A 26,487-nucleotide genomic window follows, 5' to 3' on the forward strand; every position below is an offset into this window, starting at 1 on the left:
CCATCTTTGTGTCCTAATCCTTCTTCGAAAAAGGAACGTCTGCTACACAATCTAGATGTAGTCCGTGCCCTGAAATTTTATCTACAGGCAACTAAGGATTTTCGACAAACGTCTTCCCTGTTTGTCGTTTATTCTGGTCAGAGGAGAGGTCAAAAAGCTTCGGCTACCTCTCTCTCCTTTTGGCTTCGTAGCATAATACGGTTAGCCTATGAGACTGCTGGACAGCAGCCTCCTGAAAGAATTACAGCACATTCTACTAGAGCTGTGGCTTCCACTTGGACCTTTAAGAATGAGGCTTCTGTTGAACAGATTTGCAAGGCTGCAACTTGGTCTTCTCTTCATACTTTTTCCAAATTTTACAAATTTGACACTTTTGCTTCTTCGGAGGCTGTTTTTGGGAGAAAGGTTCTTCAGGCAGTGGTTCCTTCCGTATAAAGAGCCTGCCTGTCCCTCCCGTCATCCGTGTACTTTAGCTTTGGTATTGGTATCCCATAAGTAATGGATGATCCGTGGACTGGATACACTTAACAAGAGAAAACATAATTTATGCTTACCTGATAAATTTATTTCTCTTGTAGTGTATCCAGTCCACGGCCCGCCCTGTCACTTTAAGGCAGGTAATTTTTCCATTAAACTACAGTCACCACTGCACCCTATGGTTTTCCTTTCTCTGCATGTTTTCGGTCGAATGACTGGTAATGGCAGTTAGGGGAGGAGCTATATAGCAGCTCTGCTGGGCTCAGGATCAGCAATGCACTACTGGGAACTAGGTGCTGATTCATGGCTGTACATATATGCCTCTTGTCATTCGTTCACCCAATGGGGGATATTTACCAAAGGTCTGGCGAACCTTATCCGACAGTGCGGATCAGGTCCGCCAGACCTCGCTGAATGCAGAGAACAATACGCTCTCCGTATTCAGCATTGCAAGAGCTGCTGGTGCAACGCCGCCCCCTGCAGATGCCAGCAGGAAGGTGTCAATCAACCCGATCATACTTGATCGGGTTGATTTTCAGCGATGTGTGTCCGCCTGCTCAGAGCAGGCGTACAGGGTTATGGAGCAACATTTTTTTTCCGGAGCTTGATAAAGGGCCCAAATGTGTTCTGCTAGCTTCCTGTAGTGCATTGCTGCGCCTTCAACAAATAATACCAAAGGATAGAAGCAAATATGCTAATTGAAATATATCGGAATGTTTTGTGCCGTTATTGACAATCAGCCATTTTGCTTGTAGCCAACTATGCTTATATAGCACTAATTTGCTTCATTATTGGAATCCTGATATGAGCCTTACATGGACTTTATTGGGTAAATCTCGCTACCTTTGTTTCCACCTTTGAGAGCATGAATAATATGTTGAATACTTACTTTTGGACTGCATGGCTTGCTTTGACTAACTTGTGCACAGACAGTGCTTTTTCATCTGGAGTGCATATATCCCATATTCTAACTGCAAGGTGTTGCATCTCTGGTATAGACGATCTGGTCAACTGGCAGACAGTTTGTGTGTGTTTTCTGTAGACTTGCTTATTGTTATTTTTATGTAATGTGTTTCTTATGTATAGTGCATTGTAGGGAAGCATATTTATCTGAAACAGAGAATGTGCCTATGTGATTAATACATTATTTTTGAAGCATTTTGCATAAAGTTAGAGTCTATTTCTCGTTTAGATTGTATGCATATGTTTGTTTTAAAAATTATTGGATTTTCTATCATTTTATTTGAAATGACCTATTACAATTACTCCTGATCTAACTTGTGAAGTTGTTTTATTTATGCATTACCTTAATTTAATATAAAAGAACATAAAAATAACAAGTTTATAGTTCAAATACATTTTACAGTTCATTGTCACTATCAGGCAAAGCCTGAAATCAAACAATCGTTTTTTAAGCATTGTCTCCACTTATACAATAATACAATATAATAATTCTTTAAAAAGATTTTGTTGCAAAGTAAGGAAAAATCACTACCTCCAAAAAAATAAAATTAAAAACAGCAAGAGCATGAATCAGACATTAAAATAAACATTTTAAGTATTTGCCAAACACAGTGACGAGTGGAGATTGTATGACTCACTTCGTGGCACAAGACCTAAAAATGTTTTATGGAGAAAAACAACTTTCCTATTAAAGGGATACCAACATTAAAATATCTGAAGTCAGAAAAATATGAGTAAAATGTTTTTTTAAGGAATTAACATGCAAATAAGTATCAGGGATACAAAGTAATTGTATAAAACCATATAGTGTATCAGTTATAAAAACAACACCTTTTTATGTTTCACACTGTTTATTTCATTGTTTTAAAACTGTTTCAAGGTCTGTTGCATGATATTCTGTATTGAAGTGTAAATCATGCAGCTGCACTATGCAGACGTTGTATATGTGTGTGTGTGTGTGTGTATATATATATATATATATATATATATGTATATTTTATATAAATTTGATAATAGAAATAAATTGGAAAGTTGTTAAAAATTGTATTCTCTATCTGAATCATGAAAGAAAAATATTGGGTTTCATGTCCCTTTAAATTAATTAGCGAAATGAAACATAATTTACAGAAACTAAACCTTTACATGTATATGTTCAGTATTTAAACAACTAATGTAATTGTAAACACCTATACATATTATTATCTCTGCTTATTAATTGTGTCTAGCTTGCATTTACTGTTAATATCCCTTTAAATTCCCCTTCTAGTGTTAAAGTAAAATAACTTTGGAATGTACTTACATTATTTATTTTGAGCCCTTTTTGTGTAATTGCCCCAGATAAACTATAGTGGATACTGCAGGGTTCAGAACTCTGACCCTGACACATGCTGCACAGTGATTGCTTGATCAGTGCAAGAGCTCATTAATATATGTAAGTAATCAGTCACAATGAAGATAAATATTTATTGTGCGCAAATATTTTGCAATTACTAAAAATTACCTTTATAGGGAAATTGCAGTCACATGTTTCATTGTTTTAGCTAAAATGTAAATTTCAAAATGTATTTAACCCCTTAACGACCAAGGACGTACGCCACACGTCCTCAAAAATACACGTCCTCAAAATACACTTAATGACCGAGGACGTGTGGCGTACGTCCTTGGTCTGGAAAGCAGCTGGAAGCGATCCTGCTCGCTTCCAGCTGCTTTCCGGTTATTGCAGTGATGCCTCGATATGGAGGCATCCTGCAATAACCCCCCTTGGCCATCCGATGCAGAGAGAGCCACTCTGTGGCCCTCTCTGCACCGGACATCGATGGCCGGTATCGTTGGTGGGTGGGAGCTTACGTGGGAGGTGGGTGGGCGGCCATCGATGTTGTGTATGGAGTGGAGGGGGGCGGGATCGGGGGCGGGACCCACGGGGGCGCGCACGGGGGCGCGCGCGTGCACGGGGGTTGGAGGGCGGGCACGTGCACGGGGCGGGAGCGGGTGGGAACCGCTACACTACAGAAAAACATAAAGTAAAAAGTAAACAAAAAAAATAAAGTTTAAACTTTAAAAATATAATCTAAGGGATCTGGAAGGGGTGGGGGGTTGGTCTTGGTGGGGGGGAAAGCTACACTGCAGAAAATGGCTTTTTTTTTAATAAAATGGCAAATTTTTTGCAAAACTGGGTACTGGCAGACAGCTGCCAGTACCCAAGATGGCGCCCATTAAGGCAGAGGGGAAGGGTTAGAGAGCTGTTAGGTGGGGGATCAGTGAGGTTGGGGTCTAAGGGGGGATCATACACATCAGCATATGTAAATATGCTTTTTTTTTTTTTTTTAAATGACCAAATATCTTTTATGTTAGTACTGGCAGAGTTTCTGCCAGTACTTAAGATGGCGGGGACAATTGTGGGGTGGGGGAGGGAAGAGAGCTGTTTGGGAGGGATCAGGGGGTCTGATGTTTCAGGTGGGAGGCTGAGCTCTACACTAAAGATAAAATTAACCCTGCAAGCTCCCTACAAGCTACATAATTAACCCCTTCACTGCTAGCCATAATACACGTGTGATGCGCAGCGGCATTTAGAGGCCTTCTAATTACCAAAAAGCAATGCCAAAGCCATATATGTCTGCTATTTCTGAACAAAGGGGATCCCAGAGAAGCATTTACAACCATTTGTGCCATAATTGCACAAGCTGTTTGTAAATAATTTCAGTGAGAAACCTAAAATTGAGAAAAATTTAACTTTTTTTTTAATTTGATCGCATTTGGCGGTGAAATGGTGGCATAAAATATACCAAAATTGGCCTAGATCAATACTTGGGGTTGTCTACTACACTACACTAAAGCTAAAACTATCCCAAAAAGCTCCCTACATGCTCCCTAATTAACCCCTTCACTGCTGGGCATAATATACGTGTGGTGCGCAGTGGCATTTAGCGGCCTTCTAATTACCAAAAAGCAACGCCAAAGTCATATATGTCTGCTATTTCTGAACAAAGGGGATCCCAGATAAGAATTTACAACAATTTATTCCATAATTGCACAAGCTGTTTGTAAATAATTTAAGTTAGAAACCAAAAGTTTGTGAAAAGTGAACGATTTTTTGTATTTGATTGCATTTGGCGGTGAAATGGTGGCATGAAATATACCAAAATGGGCCTAGATCAATACTTTGGGTTGTCTACTAAAAAAAAATATATACATGTCAATGGATATTCAGAGATTCCTGAAAGATATCAGTGTTCTAATGTAACTAGCGCTAATTTTGAAAAGAAATGGTTTGGAAATAGCAAAGTGCTACTTGTATTTATGGCCCTATAGTTTACAAAAAAAAGCAAAGAACATGTAAACATTGGGTATTTCTAAATTCAGGACAAAATTTAGAAACTATTTAGCATGGGTGTTTTTTTGTGGTTGTAGATGTGTAACAGATTTTGGGGGTCAAAGTTAGAAAAAGTGTGTTTTTTTCCATTTTTTCCTCATATTTTATAATTTTTTTATAGTAAATTATAAGATATGATGAAAATAATGGTATCTTTAGAAAGTCCATTTAATGGCGAGAAAAACTGTATATAATATGTGTGGGTACAGTAAATGAGTAAGAGTAAAATTACAGCTAAACACAAACACTGCAGAAATGTAAAAATAGCCTTGGTCCCAAACGGACAGAAAATGGAAAAGTGCTGTGGTCATTAAGGGGTTAAAGGGACACTGAACCCAATTTTTTTTCTTTTGTGATTCAGATAGAGCATGCAATTTTAAGCAACTTTCTAATTTACTCCTATTATCAAAATTTCTTCATTCTCTTAGTATCTTTATTTGAAATGCAAGAATGTAAGTTTAGATGACGGCCTATTTTTGGTGAACAACCTGGGTTGTTCTTGCTGATTGGTGGATAAATTCATCCACCAATAAAAAAGTGCTGTCCAGAGTCCTGAAACACAAAAAAGTTTAGATGCCTTCTTTTTCAAATAAAGATAGCAAGAGAACGAAGAAAAATTGATAATAGGAGTAAATTAGAAAGTAAAAATTGCATGCTCTATCTGAATCACGAAAGAAAAAATTTGAGTTCAGTGTCCCTTTAAGTTTTAATAAAAAATATCATGTTTCTGTCCTGAATAAATGAATGTTTACTTGTCAGCTGCAGCCTCAAGCCCGGATAAACTTCTTTAAACAAGGCAAGTAGTTGATGGAGTTTGAATATTGAAAAACAATTACAGCAAACATGTTAATTTGTTTGAAAAATGTATAGCTTTGGCTAATATGTTATTTTTTAGGATGGCAACAAAAATGTCATGTAATTACAAGGTGTTTACTGTCCCTTTAAATTTGCGGTTGCAAGCTTGCTCATTTGATCCTGTCTGCACTGCAGGGCCTCAGAAGCTGTAGATGTGTTTAATACATTTTCCTCTCAAAATAGATTAACAATAAGGTTGTGTTGCAGACTAATTGGGCTCCATGGTAACTAATGACACAATTTTCCACATCTCTTTCTTCTGAAGATTATTGAAATACTTAAAGGGACAGTAAATACCTTAAAATTTGTATATAAAATGATTCATTTGCAATATATTTGTATTATTTATTTTCCCCCCTTTCTTGTAATTTAGCTCTGAAAATTAAGACATTTCTTATTCTCAGAACTTGAAATGCCCCCTGCTGACTTGTCAAGGCTAACTCTGATAGATATCTATCCCTAATTACCTTTAAAGGGACATGAAACTTACATTTTTTCTTTCATGATTCAGATAGAGAATACAATTTTAAAATCATTTCTGATTTACTTCTATTAGCAAATTTGCTTTGTTCTCATGTTATTCTTTGTTGAAGAGATATCTAGATAGGTAGTATGCACATGTAAGGAAGTAGTGCTACCATCAAGTGCTCTTGCTAATCTATACCGTTGTTGAAAAACTGCTGCCATATAGTGCTGCAGACATGTGTACGCTCCTGAATTTACCTTCCTGCTTTTCAACAAAGGATAACAAGAAAACAAAGAAAATGTGATAATAGAAGTAAATTGGAAAGTTGTTTAAAATTTATATGATCTTTTTGAATCAAGAAAGATAAAAAAAAATTGTGTTTTATGTCCCTTTAACTTATAACTGCAAATAAATGCATTTTATTCTCTTTATGACCGTGGCTAGCCAGCCTGGTAGTCTACTGACTAAAACTCAGATTGGCTCCTCCAAATAAAACACCAGGGGCCCGATCCGATATGCAGCGTCGCCCGCAAAAGCCGGTGACGCCAAATATTGCGCTGGTTTGGTTTCCTATATACGGCGTAACCTAGAAGTTATGCTCGTATATTTCTGCCTTCGGCCGTAGTTTTTTGGCCCATAGACAGGTATACCAAACCAGCGCAGTTTGGTATCCAATATACAGCGTAAGGACTTACGTGGCGAAAATGGAGAAATCTTACTCCATTTTCACCTCGCCACAAAATGCAGGCGTAGTAAGCCTTACGCTGAGTATTGGAGCCCCGTAACTCCCTAAACTACCTGCAAAATAAAACCTAACACCTAACGCATGCGCAATGTTTATCTACCTGTCAACCGCGATCCCCCGCCGCAATCCCTAATAAAGTGTTTAACCCCTAAACCGCCGCTCCCGGACCCCGCCGCCACATACATTATATGTATTACCCCCTAATCTGACCCCCCTACACTGCCGCCACCTACATTAAAATTATTAACCCCTAATGTAATCCCCCTCCGCCGCCATCTATATTAAAATTATTACCCCCTAATGTGAGCCCCCTACCCCGCCGCCACGTATTTTAACTATGTTACCCCCTAATCTAATCCCCCTACACCGCCGCCACCTATATTAAAATTATTAACCCCTAATCTAATCCCCCTACACCGCCGCCACCTATATTAAATGTATTAACCCCTGATCTAATCCCCCTAAACCGCTGCCACCTATAATAAATGTCTTACCCCCTAAAATACTAAAATGTCCCTACCCTAAACTAAATTACAAATAGACCTGAAAAGGGCTTTTTGCGTGGCATTGCCCCAAAGTAACCAGCTCTATTACCAGCCCTTAAAAGGGCCTTTTGCGGGGCATTGCCCCAAAGTAACCAGCTCTATTACCAGCCCTTAAAAGGGCCTTTTGCGGGGCATTGCCCCAAAGTAACCAGCTCTGTTACCAGCCCTTAAAAGGGCCTTTTGCGGAGCATTGTCACAAAGTAATCAGCTCTTTTACCTGTAATCTGACCGCCGCCACCTATATTAAATATATTAACCCCTAATCTAATCCCCCTACACCGCCGCCACCTATAATAAATATATTAACCCCTAATCTAATCCCCCTACACCGCCGCCACCTATATTAACTATAATAACCCTAATTATATTAGGGTTAATATAGTTAATATAGTTATTATATTATATATATTATTAATATAGTTAATAATTAATATAGTTATTATATTATATATATTAACTATATTAACCCTATCTAACCCTAACACCCCTAACTTAATTATTATTGCAATAAATCTAAATAATATTAATCTTATTAACTAAAATATTCCTATTTAAAACTAAATTCTTACCTATAAAATAAACCTTAAGATAGCTACAATATAATTAATAATTACATTGTAGCTATTTAAGGGTTTATATTTATTTTACAGGTAACTTGGTATTTATTTTAACTAGGTACAATAGCTATTAAATAGCTAATAACGATTTAATAGCTACCTAGTTAAAATAATTATCAATTTACCTGTAAAATAAATCCTAACCTAAGTTACAAATACACCTACACTATCAATAAATTAAATAAACTACAATTATCTAAACTAAAATATAATTAAACTAGTCCTAAAGCCCGTTCACATTTTTTGCAGTACAGTGGTCCCACCTCTTGCGCTCTCTCCCTCCCCCTCTCTTTTGCTCTCTCTCTCCCCCTCTGTTTTGAGCTTTCTCTCTCCCCCCTCTCTTTTGAGCTCTCTCTCCCCCCTCTCTTTTGCGCTCTCTCTCTCTCCCCCTCTCTCTTTTGCGCTCTTTCTCCCCCCTCTCTTTTGCGCTCTCCCCCCCTCTATTTTGAGCTCTCTTCCCATCTCTTTTGAGCTCTTTCTCTCCCCCCTACTCTTTTGCGCTCTCTCTCTCCCCCTCTCTTTTGCGCTCTCTCTCTCCCCCTCTCTTTTGCGCTCTCTCTCTCCCCCATCTCTTTTGCGCTCTCTCTCTCCCCCATCTCTTTTGCGCTCTCTCTCTCCCCCATCTCTTTTGTGCTCTCCCCCCTCTCTCTCCCCTCTCTTTTGCGCTCTCTCTCCCCCCTCTCTTTTGTGCTCTCTCTCCTCTCTTTGGCGCTCTCTCTCCCACCCTTTCTTTTGCGCTCTCCCCCTATCTTTGGCGCTCTCTCTCCACCCTCTCTTTTGCGCTTTCTCTTCCCTCTCTCTTTTGCGCTCTTCCGCCCTCTCTTTTGCACTCTCTCCCCCTCTCTTTTGCTGTCTCTCTCCCCTCTCTCTTTTGCTGTCTCTCTCCCCCTCTCTCTTTTGCTGTCTCTCTCCCCCTCTCTTTTGCTGCCTCTCTCCCCCCTCTCTTTTGCTGTCTCTCTCCCCCCTCTCTCTTTTGCTGTCTCTCTCCCCCTCTCTCATTTGCTGTCTCTTTCCCCTTCTCTTGTTTACTGTTTCTCTCCCCCCTGTCTTTTGCTGTCTCTCCCCCTCTCTTTCTCCCCCCTGTCTTTTGCTGTCTCTCTCCCCCTCTCTTTCTCTCCCCTCTCTATCTCTCTCCCCTCTCTCTATCTCTCTCCCATCTTCCAACGTGCGACTGCGCCCGGCCATGCCAGGCCACGCCCCTTCACGGCCACTATCGACAGACCACGCCCCTGGCACACCCCGGCCACACCCCCGCTCACGTCCGGCCACGCCCACGCCTACCGCGGCGCAGATCGGATCACCAGCAGGAGCAGGGACTCAAAGGTCAGGTGTGTTTGTCCTCGTGCTGTCTGTACTGCGCATGACAGCTTCAGACAAACACACTTGGCCTTTTATATAATAGGATACACTAAACTAAATTACAAAAAAAAGCAAACACTAAATTACAAAAAATAAAAAAGATTACAAGAATTTTAAGATAATTACATCTAATCTAATCCCCCTACTAAAATAATAAATCCCCCCAAAATAAAAAAATTCCCTGCCCTATTCTAAAGTACAAAGTAATCAGCCCTTTTACCAGCCCTTAAAAGGGCTGTTTGCAGGGCATTGCCCCAAAGTAATCAGCTCTTTTACCTGTAAAAAAAAAAATAGAATACCCCCCCAACATTACAACCCACCCCCCACATACCCCTATTCTAACCCACCCAAACCCCCCTTAAAAAAACCTATCACTAACCCCCTGAAGATCTCCTTACCTTGAGTCGTCTTCACCAAGCTGAGCCGAAGTCTTCATCTAATCCGGGCGATGTCTTCATCCAAGCGGCAAAGAAGAGGTCTTCCATCCGGGCGATGTCTTCATCCAAGCGGCAAAGAAGAGGTCTTCCATCCGGCTGATGTCTTCCTCCAAGCGGCATCTTCTATCTTCTTTCTTCCGGCTCCATCTTCAGACCTCCTACGCGGAACATCCAGCTGGCCCGACGGACTAATGACGAATGAAGGTTCCTTTAAATGACGTCATCCAAGATGGCATCCCTCGAATTCCGATTGGCTGATAGGATTCTATCAGCCAATCAGAATTAAGGTAGGAAAAATCTGATTGGCTGATTGGATCAGCCAATCAGATTGAGCTTGCATTCTATTGGCTGATCGGAACAGCCAATAGAATGCAAGCTCATTCCGATTGGCTGATTCAATCAGCCAATCAGATTTTTCCTACCTTAATTCCGATTGGCTGATAGAATCCTATCAGCCAATCGGAATTCGAGGGACGCCATCTTGGATGACATCATTTAAAGGAACCTTCATTCGTCGTTAGTCCGTCGGGCCAGCTGGATGTTCCGCGTAGGAGGTCTGTAGATGGAGCCGGAAGAAAGAAGATAGAAGATGCCGCTTGGAGGAAGACATCGGCCGGATGGAAGACCTCTTCTTTTGCCGCTTGGATGAAGACATCCCCGGATTGGATGAAGACTTCGGCTTGGTTAATATGTTATTCTATAGCAACACAACAGAAGTATCTTGTAGTTACAAAGTGTTAACTGTCACTTTAATGTTAGCCTTTCACTGAGAGTTTTGTCAGCCATTATTACTAAATGTAACCCTTTCACTGCTGAGCTTTTTTTTTACACCCCCTGTGCTGAGACAATTTTTAGCTTTTATATTTATATTTCATGGCATGTGAGATAGCTGCAGCAAAAACAATATCATTTTTGCTTGGATTTTAATATTAAAAATGGCTAAGTGACCACTGTTATTTACTGTGATCCCCTTACTAAATTGTCATCATGGGTAGTAGGGGAAATAGGGGCCCACAGAGGCTTTTGAGGGTTATAATATAGATTAGAGAGACCTGGTTGTGTAGTACAGGAATAAAAGCACTTTATTTTTCTTGCAAGGTGTTCACTGTTACCACAGTGATCACCTGACTATAAAGGGTAAAAGGGACTTGTCTACTAGAAAATAAACTTTATTAGGGGTCTCTAAACATACAAGATTTTTTTTTATTGTACGTTTAATGTAATTTCCACAAGCAAATCCCCATATGTGTTTTTTTAACCTTACTGTGTAAAGATCTGTTGTTTGGTACCACTCCAAGACCACCAACATTTAAAAGAGCAGATTGTTTTCTTTCAAATGAGGGGTCTTGGATGTTTGTAGATGCTAAGGGAATTTAGATTGAGGGGGTTGAAAATAATCCCCATTCAGCTTCCTTGCAGCCAAAGTTGCATTCTGGTTCAGCCCAATTTGTGACGTCACCATATGCGTACGTAGTGACATCACCAGCACTCCCATGAAGCTTGGGAGTTGTGCCCACTAGGCCACCAATGATCCCCGGGGCTTGTAGTGATCGCCGAAAACCATGTTTGATCGGCGATCGCCCTATGTGACAAAAAGAGCTTGTCCTGCGCCTACAGGTTGCAATGTGCAATATGCAATATGTTTGTCATGCGCATTGAAGAGGTTAAAAGGCTAGAAACAACAAACCTCAAAATGTACTGTATAACAAAAAGTAACTTATAGTATTCTATTGGGTGTGCTTCTTAAATAGCGTTTACAATAGGCACACAAGAAAGTGATACATTATGTCATATAAACGGAATTTTCCTTTTTATTCTATAAGCAGTGTTATTGCATGTCCTTGATATGCCGAACAAATTGTAGCAATACTTGAAAAGGGACAGAAATCATAGGGACAGTCTACTTAAAAAAAAAAGTATTGTTTGAAAAGATAATCCCTTTATTGCCCATTTCTCAGTTTTACATAACCAATGCTGTTATATTAATATACTTTTTACCTCTGTGATTACCTTGTATCTAAGCCTCTGCAAACTGCCCCCTTTATCTCAGTGCTTTATACAAACTTGCATTTTAGCCAGTAAGTGCTGGTTCCTGCATAACTCCACAGGAGTGAGCACAGTGTTTATCTATATGGCACTTATGCACTAACACTATCTGGCTGTGCAAAGCTAATAAAATGCCCTGAGATAAGAGGCGGCCTTAGAAACATGCAGAGATTAAGAGGTTATAAAGTATATTAATATAACGATGTTGGTTATGCAAAACTGGGTAATAGGTAGTATCTATCTTTTTAAACAATAAATAAAATCAAGTAGACTGTTCCTTTTTGACTATAAGAGTTATAAACTACTAGAGAGTATAATTATACCTATAATCATCATAGCTGAAAAAGAAGTAACTAGTGGCAATTTGGCAGAGAATATTGTATTTAAAGGACATTATGGTGTAAAAATAAAATGTTTAAATGCTCTATTTTGTATTTTAAAACTATTTCCAGTTATTAATGTGTTTAATCCCATAAACCTCATTGTTGCACACCACAATACCCATGTCACTATAGATGCAGATGCTGCTGGTGATTAAAGCATACATATATATGCCTGCACCTGACTCTCTGAATTGCCATGTCCCCTTGCTGGAGAGCACGAGTGCAACGTCTTCATGTTTTTTCTACAAAATTCCAATACATTTTAAATGATTAATTTTGTCTTAAAGTGAAAGTAAAGTAAGGCTATTCGTTATTCAGATTTAATAAATAGATTAAAAATAAACCTCACTAATTATTCAATTTCTTCAGATCATTTTCTAAATACATTTTTTTTCTATTTATGTTTGCCAAAGTCACTCAATGTTCCTCCAAAATGTTTTCCTTAGCCGTGACGAATCCAGCGATATCTAACTGATTGGTTCCCCCAGTGGAGTCCACTCTGAATTCCATCTCTCTTGAAATGCATTCATGATAGCGGCATGCACATTTTTCCAAAAGGGAATCAGCATTCACACTGAGCCAGCGATCGGACGAATAGAGCTTAGTACCGCAAATGCGCATAAATTAGTGGATCGTGAACGAGCACGCTTGATGACAAATACGGCGGGTGGGACCGCTGGCAATAGTTAGAACCATAAATCCAGAAAAAAGCAAGGGGCGGAGGAACATTGTGAGAGGCTAGATCACAATAATATAAATATTTATAAAAAAAAAACATTAAAAAGATTTTTTTAAAAGTTAGCGACTACACTAAATTAGAATAGATTATTATTATCGGTTATTTGTAGAGCGCCAACAGATTCCGCAGTGTTATAAACAAAGGGGGAGTACAACAATACAATTATAAGGATCAAATGGGTAGAGGGCCCTGCCAAGAGTTGCACTGTTGTAGTCAGCTCTTAAGAAGGTGATCTACAAACAGCTGGACTCTTAGGTTTACATGCTAAGGGGGTTCAGGGGATAGCAATGGAGGAGTGGAACTGGTATAAAGAAAGGTTAGCGTAGGTTGTATGCATCCCTGAACAGTAGAGTCTTTAGGGAGCGCTTAAAGCTTACAAAACTAGGGGAGAGTCTTGTGGGGCGAGGCAGAGGGTTCCACAAGAAGAGAGCCAGTCTGGAGAAGTTCTTTTAACGGGGGTGCAATAAGGTAACCAGAGAGGAGGAGAGTAGGAGGTCATGAGCAGAGTGAAGGGGACGGGAGGGAGAGTATCTGGAGACAAGGTCTGAGATATAGGGGGGAGCAGTGCAGTTGAGGGCTTTGTATGTCAGAGTGAGAATTTTGTGTTTGATCCTAGAGGCAAGAGGAAGCCAGTGAAGGGATTGGCAGAGAGGAGCAGCAGATGAAGAGCGACGTGTAAGGAAGATGAGTCTGGCAGAGGCATTCATTATGGATTGTAAAGGAGCTAGGCGGCAGGTGGGGAGACCAGAGAGGACAGAGTTGCAGTAATCGAGGCGGGAAAGAATGAGAGAGTGGATTAAAATCTTAGTTGTGTATTGTGTAAGGAAGTGTCTAATTTTAGAGTTATATTTTTTTTTTTTTTTATATTTTTATTGAGGTTCAATTCCGGAATACAAACATAAAATAAACAACAATATAATCAACACATACAATTCTTGCCAATATTAGATACACTGTGAGTCATATTGGTTACACATATCTTAGTCAGATAAGGATATTGAAGTATAGGTAATAAAAAAGACGTGCCGGGAGGTAACTCTATGCCTTCTAAATGACACAAGGGGCCACTTTTGGACCCTGCAATGTAACAAAATAGGAAGAAAAAATTACAGAAGGCCATAATGGTCAGAAGGAGGCCACTCATGGGTCTCAACATGCAACCTCGCTTTTCTTGTTATATAATATGTAATTGTCATCATGTGTCATCATAGGATACAACCCATAGCTTTCTATATTTATGTACATCTTGTATGCATAGAAGGCACACTGTTGCACAGGAAACCAGAGGAGTGTCAGCTTGAATGAGAATTGCTCATTTTGGGAACTTTACTACCATCTACTTAAGATATATAGAATAGATGTCACTGTAAATGTGGCTAAGAGGACTGTGTGTCTGGACAGAAAAATAAAAACTAGTTAGTATAGTGAGGCGCACCGCTCCCGGCCGTAGGCAGCTCTGCCAAGCCATACTAGGATCAATATCTACTCTACCCATCAATTCTAGTGGAGCAAAGAAATAATTGTGAATTATAATTAGGGCTCTCCCTAGAGACACATGTAATCAGTAAATAGGTGGCATTAGGTTAGGTAGCGCCTAATAGCTACCCCATGAATCAGAACAACAGCCCCTCTGTACTAGCCATAAGGACTAGAGTGCACACGCTATAGTAGTGGATACTGAGATCTAAGTAAGTTTATATATTAGTAATGAGTGAATTGGGTATTCTCCACTTGGCACTATGTGTAAGTGGGCTTTCATAGAATAGATCTCGCCCTGATTGCTCAATGTGTGCGCTACGTGGATAGATCCACTAAAACGTGGGCTTCCCATCTGAAAGTAAGTGGAGTATATAACTAGGGAACAGCTAGATGGTTAACAAAATAATAGGAAAGGGTCTAGAACCAGATATACATCACCGTAGGGGAAGTGACATATTTAAGCCCACAAACATTCGCATTAATCGGCTCTGGTACACCAGGTATTAAAATATTGTAGAACTGCATAATATAGTATAAAACTCAGTAAGGTCTGAGCCATAAAAGTAAAATAAAAATACCTTATAGGATGGGTCTGGGATCGTACATTTTAAAAAATAAGCTCTATTGCAATTAGTTTTTTAACAAGTGATATGCTCATAATTTCCTTATGATGATTATTATTAATATAAGTCCTTATAATTTGTGAATGATGCCAATAAAAGTAATTTCTATACTTAGAAATTGATATATCTAGTTCCCTGTATAACAATGAGCTAGCAAGCGTGCTTGCTGTGTATGTTAGCTATTTTTGCATCCAATTTTCTTTGTCCTTTCCCCTGTACAGGTCATCATAGAGGATTAAACTTGATTGGGTGAATGTGACCTCACTGATCATTTCTGCTGTGTCTTTTCAATTGCTAGAGGCCGAGGTCAAGTTTGCAGCAGTGGGCCTATTAGAAATGTGTTGTGTTTAGACTTAAGGTTCTCCTGGAATGTGAAATTATGTTAACTTCACCTAACTTATATTTGTGTATAAATAAGTGGCAGTCTTACAAAATAAATTAAAAGTGTACTGCAGTGTGAGAGTATGATGTGTATAGTCCTACAGTGTTTAACTATTAAAATAGGTATAAAATAAAACCAGGGTATTATATATGTGTACAGATGCAGACTATTTACCTTATGTGCATTATATTAACAGCAAATGATGTTAGCTTAAAGACATGAATTACACAGGCAATTTTTCCTTCAGGCATAAGCTGTGAACAGAGGACACAGTGAGACAACAACTCTTCCGGAGCTTGGTATATATACACATATATACATCCACATACATACACATATATACATCCACATACATACACATATATACATCCACATACATACACATATATACATCCACATACATACACATATACATACACACGCATATACTCCCATTTATACACATATAGAAAGAATTGCCTATATGAGCTCGAATCAACTACTATAAACAAAGCAGAATAAGCATAAAAGGGTTTTAAACAGGCTTGCACATAATAGATCTCAGCATAGTTTCTCAATATGTGCACTGTGTAGGCCAATGCATTAAACTATGAGCTCCAGCAGGTATATAATAAAGTAAGAAAATATATAGGGCTAATACCAAAAAACAAAAACAAAAAAAAAACAATCCTAACAGGAACAAGACTCAATTTACATACAAGCTTTCCCTTAAGGAGAAGCAATATGAAAAGGACATGGTGGAGTCATAACCCTTCTAGAAATTGGTATATACAGATAGAGCATCACCCCTACAAGCTCTTTGTTTTCCTTGTTTTTTCTCCTTTTTTTGTTTTGTTTACCCCTTTTTTCCCCAAATATTTTAAGCAAAGCAGTATAAAAAGCTTCAACACTGTACACACTGTACACACTAGGGGCCTGGTTGGGGCACCTTGTTGCTTGCTGCAATATTGTCACAGGGTTTTAACCTACGCCAATCCTGTGGAAAGTCTTAGACCCAAATAGAGGGAAACCTATAAACTGCTCCAGGCCTTTACAGACAGTTTCGAACTCAGAAGGGTCTAGGAGGGCTGTAAGGAGTCTGCGATCAGCAGTAGTAAGGATCCGGGTGGTCGCCGCCCCCAAAAGAAAATGTCTTGCCATCAGGTAAGGATCCAGGGGAATGATCGGGGCTAATCCTGTCAGAGTTCCTTTAGTCATACCTGGCACAATTCCACTAGGTACTGGCACTATGATTGATGAGTATGGATCCTCCACATCGGCAGTAGTCTCCGGATCAACTGCATTAGCTTCCGCAGCGTTAGATTTAGAGATATTTTTAAGGTGGAAGCGGCAGGCTTTAGCCAAGGACTGAATGTGAGGAGTGAAGGAAAGATCTGAGTCAAATGTGACCCCGAGACATCGGGCATGCGGAGTAGGGGTAATGATGGAGTTGTCGACAGTTATAGAGAGATTGGGGGTGGAGATTTTTGAAGAAGGGGGGAAAATGAGGAGCTCAGTTTTGGAGAGATTTAGCTTGAGGTAGTGAGAGGACATAGGCGTATTCATATATAGTTAAATTTACTTTCACTTTAATGTAAAAGCTAAGAATATACCCAAAGTAATTAAAAAGAAATTGCTTTAAAATAAAATGCTCTTGTTACAGAAGCATTAGTTATTTTGTTGTGAAGAAACTTATTTCCCAGCAGCAATGCCTGAACCAGCCAAGCCAGCGCCTAAGAAGGGCTCCAAGAAAACTGTAACAAGTATTATTTCATAAAGGGTTAACTCTGTTCAGTTTTGAGAAAACTATTTTCTGAGGCAGGTTTCCTAGCATATTGTGTACTGTAATTAAGTTTGTGATAAGCATTCACTGCTAGGTGATAAGAAGGACTCAATTGTTTTCTTGTGTGTACTTGTTATCTGCGGTGGCCTGTCCAAGGGCTTTGTCTAAATGTGTGATGGGGGATTTTATGCTTCCCCCCCTGGGAGTGCCCTGTGTGCATGTAACCTAAATAAAAAGCAGGCTGGGCATCCCAGTCCTCAGTTCTTGGTTGTCCCTCAATCGCAGCGTTGACTCGTTTTTGTGGGCAGAAGGGTATCCTAGCTGTACTACAGCTAAGGGGGATTATTCTACATTTGCGAGACTCATTTAGAATACTATGGAAAGCAGTTTCTCCCCTCTTCAGCAATAGGAATCCAGGCTACTAAGCGGTCCATCTCTCAGCGAGACTAAGGGTAACCGTAACATTTGGCGGCAGCGGTGGGATTTTTCCTGGATTTCCTAGGAGAGGTACAGAACGGATGGAGAGCGCTTACAAAAAATTGAAGCGTACAACCCTAAAGGATTTACTTGAAAGCAGAGGGGGGTACGCCAGCAACCGGCCGAGGAGAGAGCTGATCGCAGAATTGACCGAACTGGATCAGAGCTTCACAATGGCGGAAACACCGACCACGATTAGTGACGAAAAAACCAGGATTGTTCGGGAGAGGCTCTCACTGTACGGGCCGAACCCCTCCATGGAATTGGTACAGCAGTTGATGGCGGAAGCGGACAAGGATATACGAGAGACTCGAGCCCACGAACTCAACCTAGCGAACGCACACCGCAATGCTGAAGCCCCGCAGGTAATCATCCCTGTCGAAAATGCTGGGAGGCCCAAGATACCCTATGCGGCATTTCGACCCTTCCTAGAGAGCGAGACAGGGATTGATGAATATTTGGCGGACTTCGAAAGGCAATGTGCCCTGCACCAGATTCCCAACAGGGAGTGGCCCACGATATTGTCTGGGAAACTATCCGGGCGAGCCCTGGAAGCCTTTCGTACTCTGGGTTCTGAGGAAGTGACACAGTATGAGCTAGTTAAGGAGACACTGTTGCGACGGTACGCAGTAACTCCGGACGCGTATCGCCGACAGTTTCGGGGCACGAAAAAGAAGCCTAACGATACCCATATGGAATGGGCGCACCGAATGCGGAGAGCGGCAAATCACTGGATGAGCGGAAGTAAAGCGGTGACTGGTGAGGAAATTTTACAATTGTTTCTCTTAGAACATTTTTATAATGGCATGGAACAGCAAGGGAAGGAATGGCTGCGAGACAGGCGACCTTCTACCTTAGAAGAAGCAGCCAAATTGGCCGATGAACATTATGACTCCCGTCTTCACGAACCCAGAGAGGTTTACCGTGCACCCCCTCGTGCTGAATTCCGAGCCCCGGTGCCCGCAGGGCCCGCCCGACACTCAGGACCACCCAATAACAGCTCTGAGCGTCCCAGACCGACTTGCCACCGATGCAAGCAACCAGGGCATTTCATGGCTAGCTGCCCCCTTAATACGCACCAGACACCCAGGAATTACAATTACCCCTCTGGGGCATATCGTCCAGCCCGGACCCTCTGTGTTAACCAAGAGGCCCCTATGGAGGAATATTTGGGGCCGCTTCACGAGGCGGACCCTGTATATGCTGCCTCAGATAACCGCCAGCACCATCGGCAGAAGGTATGGCTCGAGGGGCGATCTACCGAGGGATTGAGAGACACAGGGGCTACTATCACGCTGGTACAGAGTCATTTGGTGCCGGAGCACAAGCGATCTGGACAGACTGTGGCCGTTAGAGTGGCGGGGGGGGATGTGTACAAAATTCCAACAGCTAAAGTGCATCTTGATTGGGGAGCGGGAAAGGGGGCTGTGAACGTGGGCATAATGGATAATTTACCTGCCGAAGTACTACTGGGCAATGATTTGGGCCCCATGACTTCTGCTTATGCTCCAGTATGCAACAACGAGGCGGACCCAGTGACTACACGGGCCCAAGCCCGGACGGAGCGAGAACTCTCACCAGTGCGGGAGACACAGGTAAGACCTACCCCGACATTGCCTGACATGTTAGGCCCCATACCCTGGGACACCCCAGATGCTTTCGAGACAGAGTCTAAGACTGACCCGACCTTACAAAAGTACCGGGAACGAGCAGAGACTGGAGGGGGCGGGGCAGATAATGAAACATTCTTATGGGAAAAAGGGAAACTATACCGCTGGACAGAGAAAAGGGGACAGCGTAGGCGACAGCTGGTAGTGCCCCACAAATACCGTCAAGAAATCCTCAAGATAGGCCATGACATCCCCTTAGCAGGCCACCTAGCTGTAACCCGTACCCTACACCGCATTACTCACACGTTCTTTTGGCCAGGGGTACACGCTGACGTTAGAACTTACTGTAACACCTGCGATGTGTGTCAACGAGTAGGAAGGCGAGGCGATCACCCTAAAGCCCATCTAGTAAATATGCCCATTGTAGAGGAACCCTTCAGCCGGGTTGCTATTGACCTAGTGGGACCACTGGCTACCCCTAGTCCCTCCGGTAAGCGCTACATTCTTACCGTAGTGGACTACGCTACCAGGTACCCAGAGGCTGTCGCCCTATCCAACATACAAGCGGATACGGTAGCGAATGCACTAGTACAGGTGTTCTCCCGGGTAGGATTTCCAAAAGAAATCCTATCCGACCGAGGCACCCAATTTACGGCTGAATTGACCCAACAACTCTGGCAGGTTTGCAAAATTAAGTCCCTCCTGAGCTCCCCATACCACCCTCAGACGAACGGGCTGTGTGAGAGGTTCAATGGGACCCTCAAGCAAATGCTCAAGACGTTCACTCAGGAATACCGAGACTGGGAACGCTTCCTGCCGCACCTCCTTTTTGCTTATCGGGAGGTGCCCCAGGAAACGACAGGGTTCTCTCCCTTCGAGTTGCTCTACGGAAGAAAGGTACGGGGACCCCTAAACCTGATCCGGGAGCACTGGGAGGGAGAGATGGAGACTGACGGTGTCCCCATTGTGCCATACGTGCTGGAACTCAGGGACCGAATGGAGCAATTAGCCAAATCCGTGCGGGCTAATCTCCAGTCGGCCCAGAGAAGACAGAAAGTATGGTACGTTCGGGGGGCCCGAAAGAGAATCTTTACCATAGGACAAAAGGTGTTAGTACTTAAGCCGGTGAAGACAGACAAATTGCAGGCGTCCTGGCAGGGCCCCTACCAGATCGTAGAGAAAAGGGGAGACACCACTTATGTGATAGCTAGCTGCCACGACAACAATCTTAGAAAGACATTCCATGTAAACATGCTCAAGGAATATTTTGAGCGACCAGAGAACGTGACGGCCGTATGTTGTTCCCCTCAGGAAGGCCCCGACAGTCTACCCATTCCAGACCTATTAGAAAAGAGTCTCCCCACAGGTATAGTGGCTCAGGTTCAGATAGGAGACCGACTTAGCCCCACTGAAAGGGAGCAGCTCAACCAACTCCTACAGTCCAAACACCTCACCTTCTCCCCGAAGCCAGGGTACACTACTTTAACCACCCACCAGGTAGATACTCCGGGACAAGCTCCCTTGCGCCAGGCTCCGTACCGAATCCCCGAAGCAGTTAGGATAGGAATGAAGAAGGAGATCGATGAGATGCTCCAACTCAGGGTAATTGAGCCCTCCGATAGTCCCTGGGCCTCCCCAGTTGTCTTGGTGCCCAAGAAAGATGGGACCACCCGGTTCTGCGTAGACTATCGGAGGCTCAATGAAAAGACCGTGACGGACGCTTACCCTATGCCCAGGGTAGACGAGCTACTCGATCGTATAGCCAGGGGAAATTACCTGACCACTATTGACCTCTGCAAAGGTTACTGGCAGATTCCCCTGGCCCCGGAGGCTATCCCCAAGTCGGCATTCGTCACCCCATTCGGCTTATATCAGTTTAGGGTAATGCCGTTTGGGATGAAGAATGCCCCAGCTACATTCCAGCGCTTGGTGGATAGGCTCCTGGATGGCTTCCAGAGTTTTGCTTGCGCCTACCTGGACGACATAGCGATCCACAGTGAGTCATGGGAGGACCACTTAGCTCACATAGGAATGGTTCTGGATCAGATCCGGGCTGCTGGCCTGACTCTGAAGCCAGAAAAATGCCACTTTGGGATGGCCGAGGTACAGTACCTGGGTCACCGGGTGGGGTGTGGAAAGCAGCGACCAGAGCCGGCCAAGATAGAAGCTGTCGCCAATTGGCCCACCCCCATCACTAAGACTCAGGTCCTAGCCTTCCTGGGCACGGCAGGGTACTATAGACGGTTCGTACCAGACTACAGCACACTTGCCAAACCCCTGACTGACTTGACCAAGAAGAACTTACCTCGACAGGTCCTGTGGTCTCCCCACTGTGAAACGGCTTTCCAGGCTCTCAAAAATGCTCTAATTAACGCTCCTGTCTTGGCGGCTCCAGCCCTTAACAAACGTTTTATCGTCCACACAGATGCTTCCATGTTCGGGCTGGGAGCCGTCCTCAGCCAAGTAGGCGAAGATGGAGGGGAGCATCCAGTTGCCTACATCAGCCGGAAGCTCCTGCCCCGCGAAGTCAGCTATGCAGCGGTCGAAAAGGAGTGTTTGGCTTTGGTGTGGGCATTAAAGAAATTGACTCCCTATTTATATGGGCAGGAGTTCACTCTGGTCACCGACCATAACCCGTTGGTGTGGCTGAACCGGGTCTCTGGAGATAATGGCAGGCTATTACGTTGGAGTTTATCGTTGCAACCCTTCAATTTCACCATTACTTACAGACCTGGGAAACAGAATGGCAACGCCGACGGGTTGTCCAGACAAACCGACCTCAGCCCCGCATAACCAGCGGTCTGGACAGCCTTAGTCTGCCCCGAAAAGGGGTCAGACCGTGTCTGCCAGAGTGTTCCACAGAAAGGGAGCACTGTTACAGAAGCATTAGTTATTTTGTTGTGAAGAAACTTATTTCCCAGCAGCAATGCCTGAACCAGCCAAGCCAGCGCCTAAGAAGGGCTCCAAGAAAACTGTAACAAGTATTATTTCATAAAGGGTTAACTCTGTTCAGTTTTGAGAAAACTATTTTCTGAGGCAGGTTTCCTAGCATATTGTGTACTGTAATTAAGTTTGTGATAAGCATTCACTGCTAGGTGATAAGAAGGACTCAATTGTTTTCTTGTGTGTACTTGTTATCTGCGGTGGCCTGTCCAAGGGCTTTGTCTAAATGTGTGATGGGGGATTTTATGCTTCCCCCCCTGGGAGTGCCCTGTGTGCATGTAACCTAAATAAAAAGCAGGCTGGGCATCCCAGTCCTCAGTTCTTGGTTGTCCCTCAATCGCAGCGTTGACTCGTTTTTGTGGGCAGAAGGGTATCCTAGCTGTACTACAGCTAAGGGGGATTATTCTACATTTGCGAGACTCATATAGAATACTATGGAAAGCAGTTTCTCCCCTCTTCAGCAATAGGAATCCAGGCTACTAAGCGGTCCATCTCTCAGCGAGACTAAGGGTAACCGTAACAGCTCTAACACATACAAGCTAATTTCATGCACAAACAGTGCAATCCCAGCTTCTGTATATTCCAAAGAAAGGAAGGTGGTGTGACCATTAAACTCGAATTTCAACAATTCATAAATGTAAATTATAGTGCAGGTGCTTTCTTGTGCACACACACATGCATACCATATATTATTAGCGATTAGTTACTCCATAGAAAGGGAAAAAGAACAGGTGAATAACCATAGTCACTGATTAGCTGGTTATTTCACCTGTGCTCTTGTTAATATATCATGGAAGTTGTCCTTTTATGGTAACGTTACACTGGAGTTGAGAATCACTGGTCTAAGACCTTGCAGGGTACACTCCAGCTTCTCTGGGCCAATGGGGAAACACACTTTTCTGAGTTAAAGTATTGGAAATATGGCATAATGAAAATACATAAAAAAAAAATGTTTTTTTGTTTTTTTTAGTATGTATAATTAAAGGGACAGTCCACTCCAGTCAAAATGTAAATGCACATAGATGAATTACATCTTTGAATAGAAACATATTTGCAATATACATGTATTAGCAAAAATACTTCTAATAAAAGTTATCACTGCTTTAGTGTTAACATTTTTCTCTGCACGTCCATGTGAAGCATAGCTAGATATTTTCAGTGCACCAGCATTTTAAATACGGCAGCTGCTCGGAGCACCAGTGGGGCTTGTTTCATGTCAGCAATTAACAAATTACCAGATGGTACAAGCCCCTTAGGCTCTGAGCAAGTGGTGTTTAAAATGCTGGTGCACAGTGCATACATAAATACACATTTTAAACAGCTAAAGCTTTTATGAGGAGCATTTTTGCTAATACATGTATATTACAAAATTGCTTCTATTCAAAACTGAAATGCATCCATGTCAATTCCAATTCTAATTTTGGCTGGAATGTCCCTTTAAACATGGGAGTCACATGTTGAATTTTATGGCCCTTTAAATGGTTTTCGCTCACATTCTTTAGAATGTACCTATATTTGAACTATTCTACATCACTGACTGACTCACCCACAAAGGAACCTTACAATCCATTTTATTTAGACCACTCACCAAACAAAATAAGGTTGAATCTGGCAAGTATCTTGTATCATATTGATCAGAAATCTATAATAATCCTAATCTGGCAGCACATCTGTACTGGTGGAAAAGTGACTGCTAGGGCAGTAATAATATATTTAATAAAGAAACTCAGAGTATCTTCTTCATGTGTGTGTCTCCTTTTCTGCATTATAAGTTTTCTAAAAATCATTTTGATTTTTTAATTTTTTTTTTTTGGTGCATGCTCTTTAAAAGACCAAATTAGAACATTTGGGTGTAGTGTGCCCTAAAAATAAAAAAAGGTATTTATGGGAAACAACCTCCATGTAAGTACAGGCATTCATGGGAAACAATTTTAAAAATGAATGTATTCTAAAACATCACAGTAATTTTATTATTATCATTAATACTATTATTATTATTATTATTATTATTACTACTACTATTATTTATAGCACTCATTTATTATTATTTTTATACCAGCTGTCATATTTGTCCAGCATACCTGACAGAGGAGTGGCAAGCTTAAAAAAATACAGAAGCTGAATTGATCCTGTATACTTTTCATACGATTGGAAATATGCAGGTACTATATGTATAACTACTGTTTATTTTCCAAAGTAGTTCACCCATAATGCACCAACTTCATACGTTTTCAGAGTAACCTAAAGTCCTAAAACAGCTCCCAATATTGTTGCTCATAAACTCATAGCTGGATGTTGTGGGGTTCAAAGTCACATCATTTTTCTTGCAAAGCCTTCAATAATACAAAATGCAAGATCAGAGCACAACAGAATTATAATTAGGAAACCCATAACTAATAATGTTGCTATTATGTGTATTATGTGCAGCTCTAAATTAATATTTTTTTAAACCCAGCTCCTCCAGTACGATAAGTGTTGTACTATAGCACAACTATAAGTAACTATATAGGTAACTGTAGCATAGGGAAATAAAGTGGCACTGGCCACCAATAGGCACCAAAAAAAAAAGTAATATTAATCTTTCATGGACGAAACGGAAAATGTTCTGTAAGAACCTTATCCAACTGCCTTGTTAGCCAACAGCACATCAGCTGTAAAGTGATACACTTTTATATGCAGAACAAGTTAAATTCACGTTCTTTAGTAAATATACACATCTGGAACAACATCGCAAATTGTAAAACATTTTTCTTTTGTATTTTATTTTTGCGTAATTGATCATACAGGTACTATACATGTTAATATAATACAGACAATAACAAATATATTTTCTGTACATAATTATAATTTGAAGCTACTACATATATACACATTATGCATATTACGTATTGATTACATAAATTTAATGTTTTTGACAGGCATCTCTAAATCATATAGCAGTAAATACACATAAACTGCTGGTGGTATTTCTGTCTATACTGCACATGGTACTCACAGTTAGCATCTTTATGTTGCAGAGTACAAACAGCTAGGTTGCATGATCTCACTTGAAGCCCCTTCTGAGAAAGGAGACCCCTAGTCAGCTGCCTGCTGAAGTGTAACAGAGGAATCACTTTCATCTCAGGGAATATCAGCTGTATAACTGGTTAAATAGTGATGTGCCTCAGTCACTGTCTGTGAAGTCAGACTTCCTCTGGGAGGATGCAATAGTTGTCCACAGCCTTTTATATACCCAAATGCCAAGTTTTCTGTGGTTTTCTATTAGTTTGCCCAGAACTGCAGGTCTCTTCATTGGTTGCAAGTTTCATGGGGCAGGACCAGATTTCTTTTTTTTTCCCCAGCTAAATACAAGTTGGTATTCATGCTACTTCCACCAATTGCAACAGCATTTATCAGTTGTTTTTTTTATTATATTGTGCAAGGGAAAACCAAATAACCTGTTAGTATAACCTGAAAATGTTTTTCATAAGCAGTTTTGGCTTTCTGTAATTTTAGTGTATAACATTCAGTTTGAGTTTAAATACTGTAGCCCATTTGATGTAAAATGAAATTGTTTTTTTAAATATATTTATTGTGATTTTCATTAACTTATTTATAAGAATGTTTTTTTTTGCTGAGCTTGATTTGAAATGGCTGCCCTAATGAACCTTTTTGTGATGGTTGGCCTGGTCATGGGCATCAGTGGCAGTGATGTTGCAGGATGCATTCTTTTACAGTTTATGTTTATCTATACCTTTATAGTATGCAGATTAGTTTGATCTTTGTTTTACAGGTTTGTGTACACTGGAACATTAATAATGGTTTACTCATTGACAATATTTGATTTCTACCAGGTTTATCAGCAATATCTCTGCATTATGGTTTTGATTTTCCTTTGTTTACTTGTACATGTTTATTGTTTGATTTGTTTAATGTTTATGCCACCAGTTGCCAACTCATCATTGTAGGTGTTAGGCATCAAATTTATTATATAATTAACTTGCCAATGTTGAACCTGACTTCTCAATTTATTTTTATGATAACAGCATCGGGGCCCTGGAGTTTGAGGAGGGGTAGCAGTGTTGGTGGACCCATGATACACTGTTAGGGAATCTGTAATGGCATCTTTAAGGTTAATATACTGGGATGTGGGGGGATTAACTCCCCCATGAAAAGAAAGACTATCCTTAGATTTCTGAAATGGCATAGAGCTGAGATTATGCTGCTACA

The 26,487-nt window shown here is 41.3% G+C and overlaps 1 protein-coding gene across 1 annotated transcript in view; it reads right to left on the reverse strand.

Moving 5' to 3' along the window:
• The window catches only part of CA5A (carbonic anhydrase 5A), a 113,846-nt gene extending 88,365 nt beyond the window's left edge, over positions 1-25,481 (reverse strand). The window contains exon 1 of the mRNA XM_053701232.1: positions 25,274-25,481. Within this exon, the coding sequence (XP_053557207.1) occupies positions 25,274-25,397 (124 nt within the window). The 5' untranslated portion in view covers positions 25,398-25,481. The remainder of the gene's footprint in view (positions 1-25,273) is intronic.
• Positions 25,482-26,487: the final 1,006 nt, after the last annotated feature.

This window comes from Bombina bombina, chromosome 1, assembly GCF_027579735.1.
Source record: "Bombina bombina isolate aBomBom1 chromosome 1, aBomBom1.pri, whole genome shotgun sequence".
Lineage (NCBI taxonomy): Eukaryota > Metazoa > Chordata > Amphibia > Anura > Bombinatoridae > Bombina > Bombina bombina.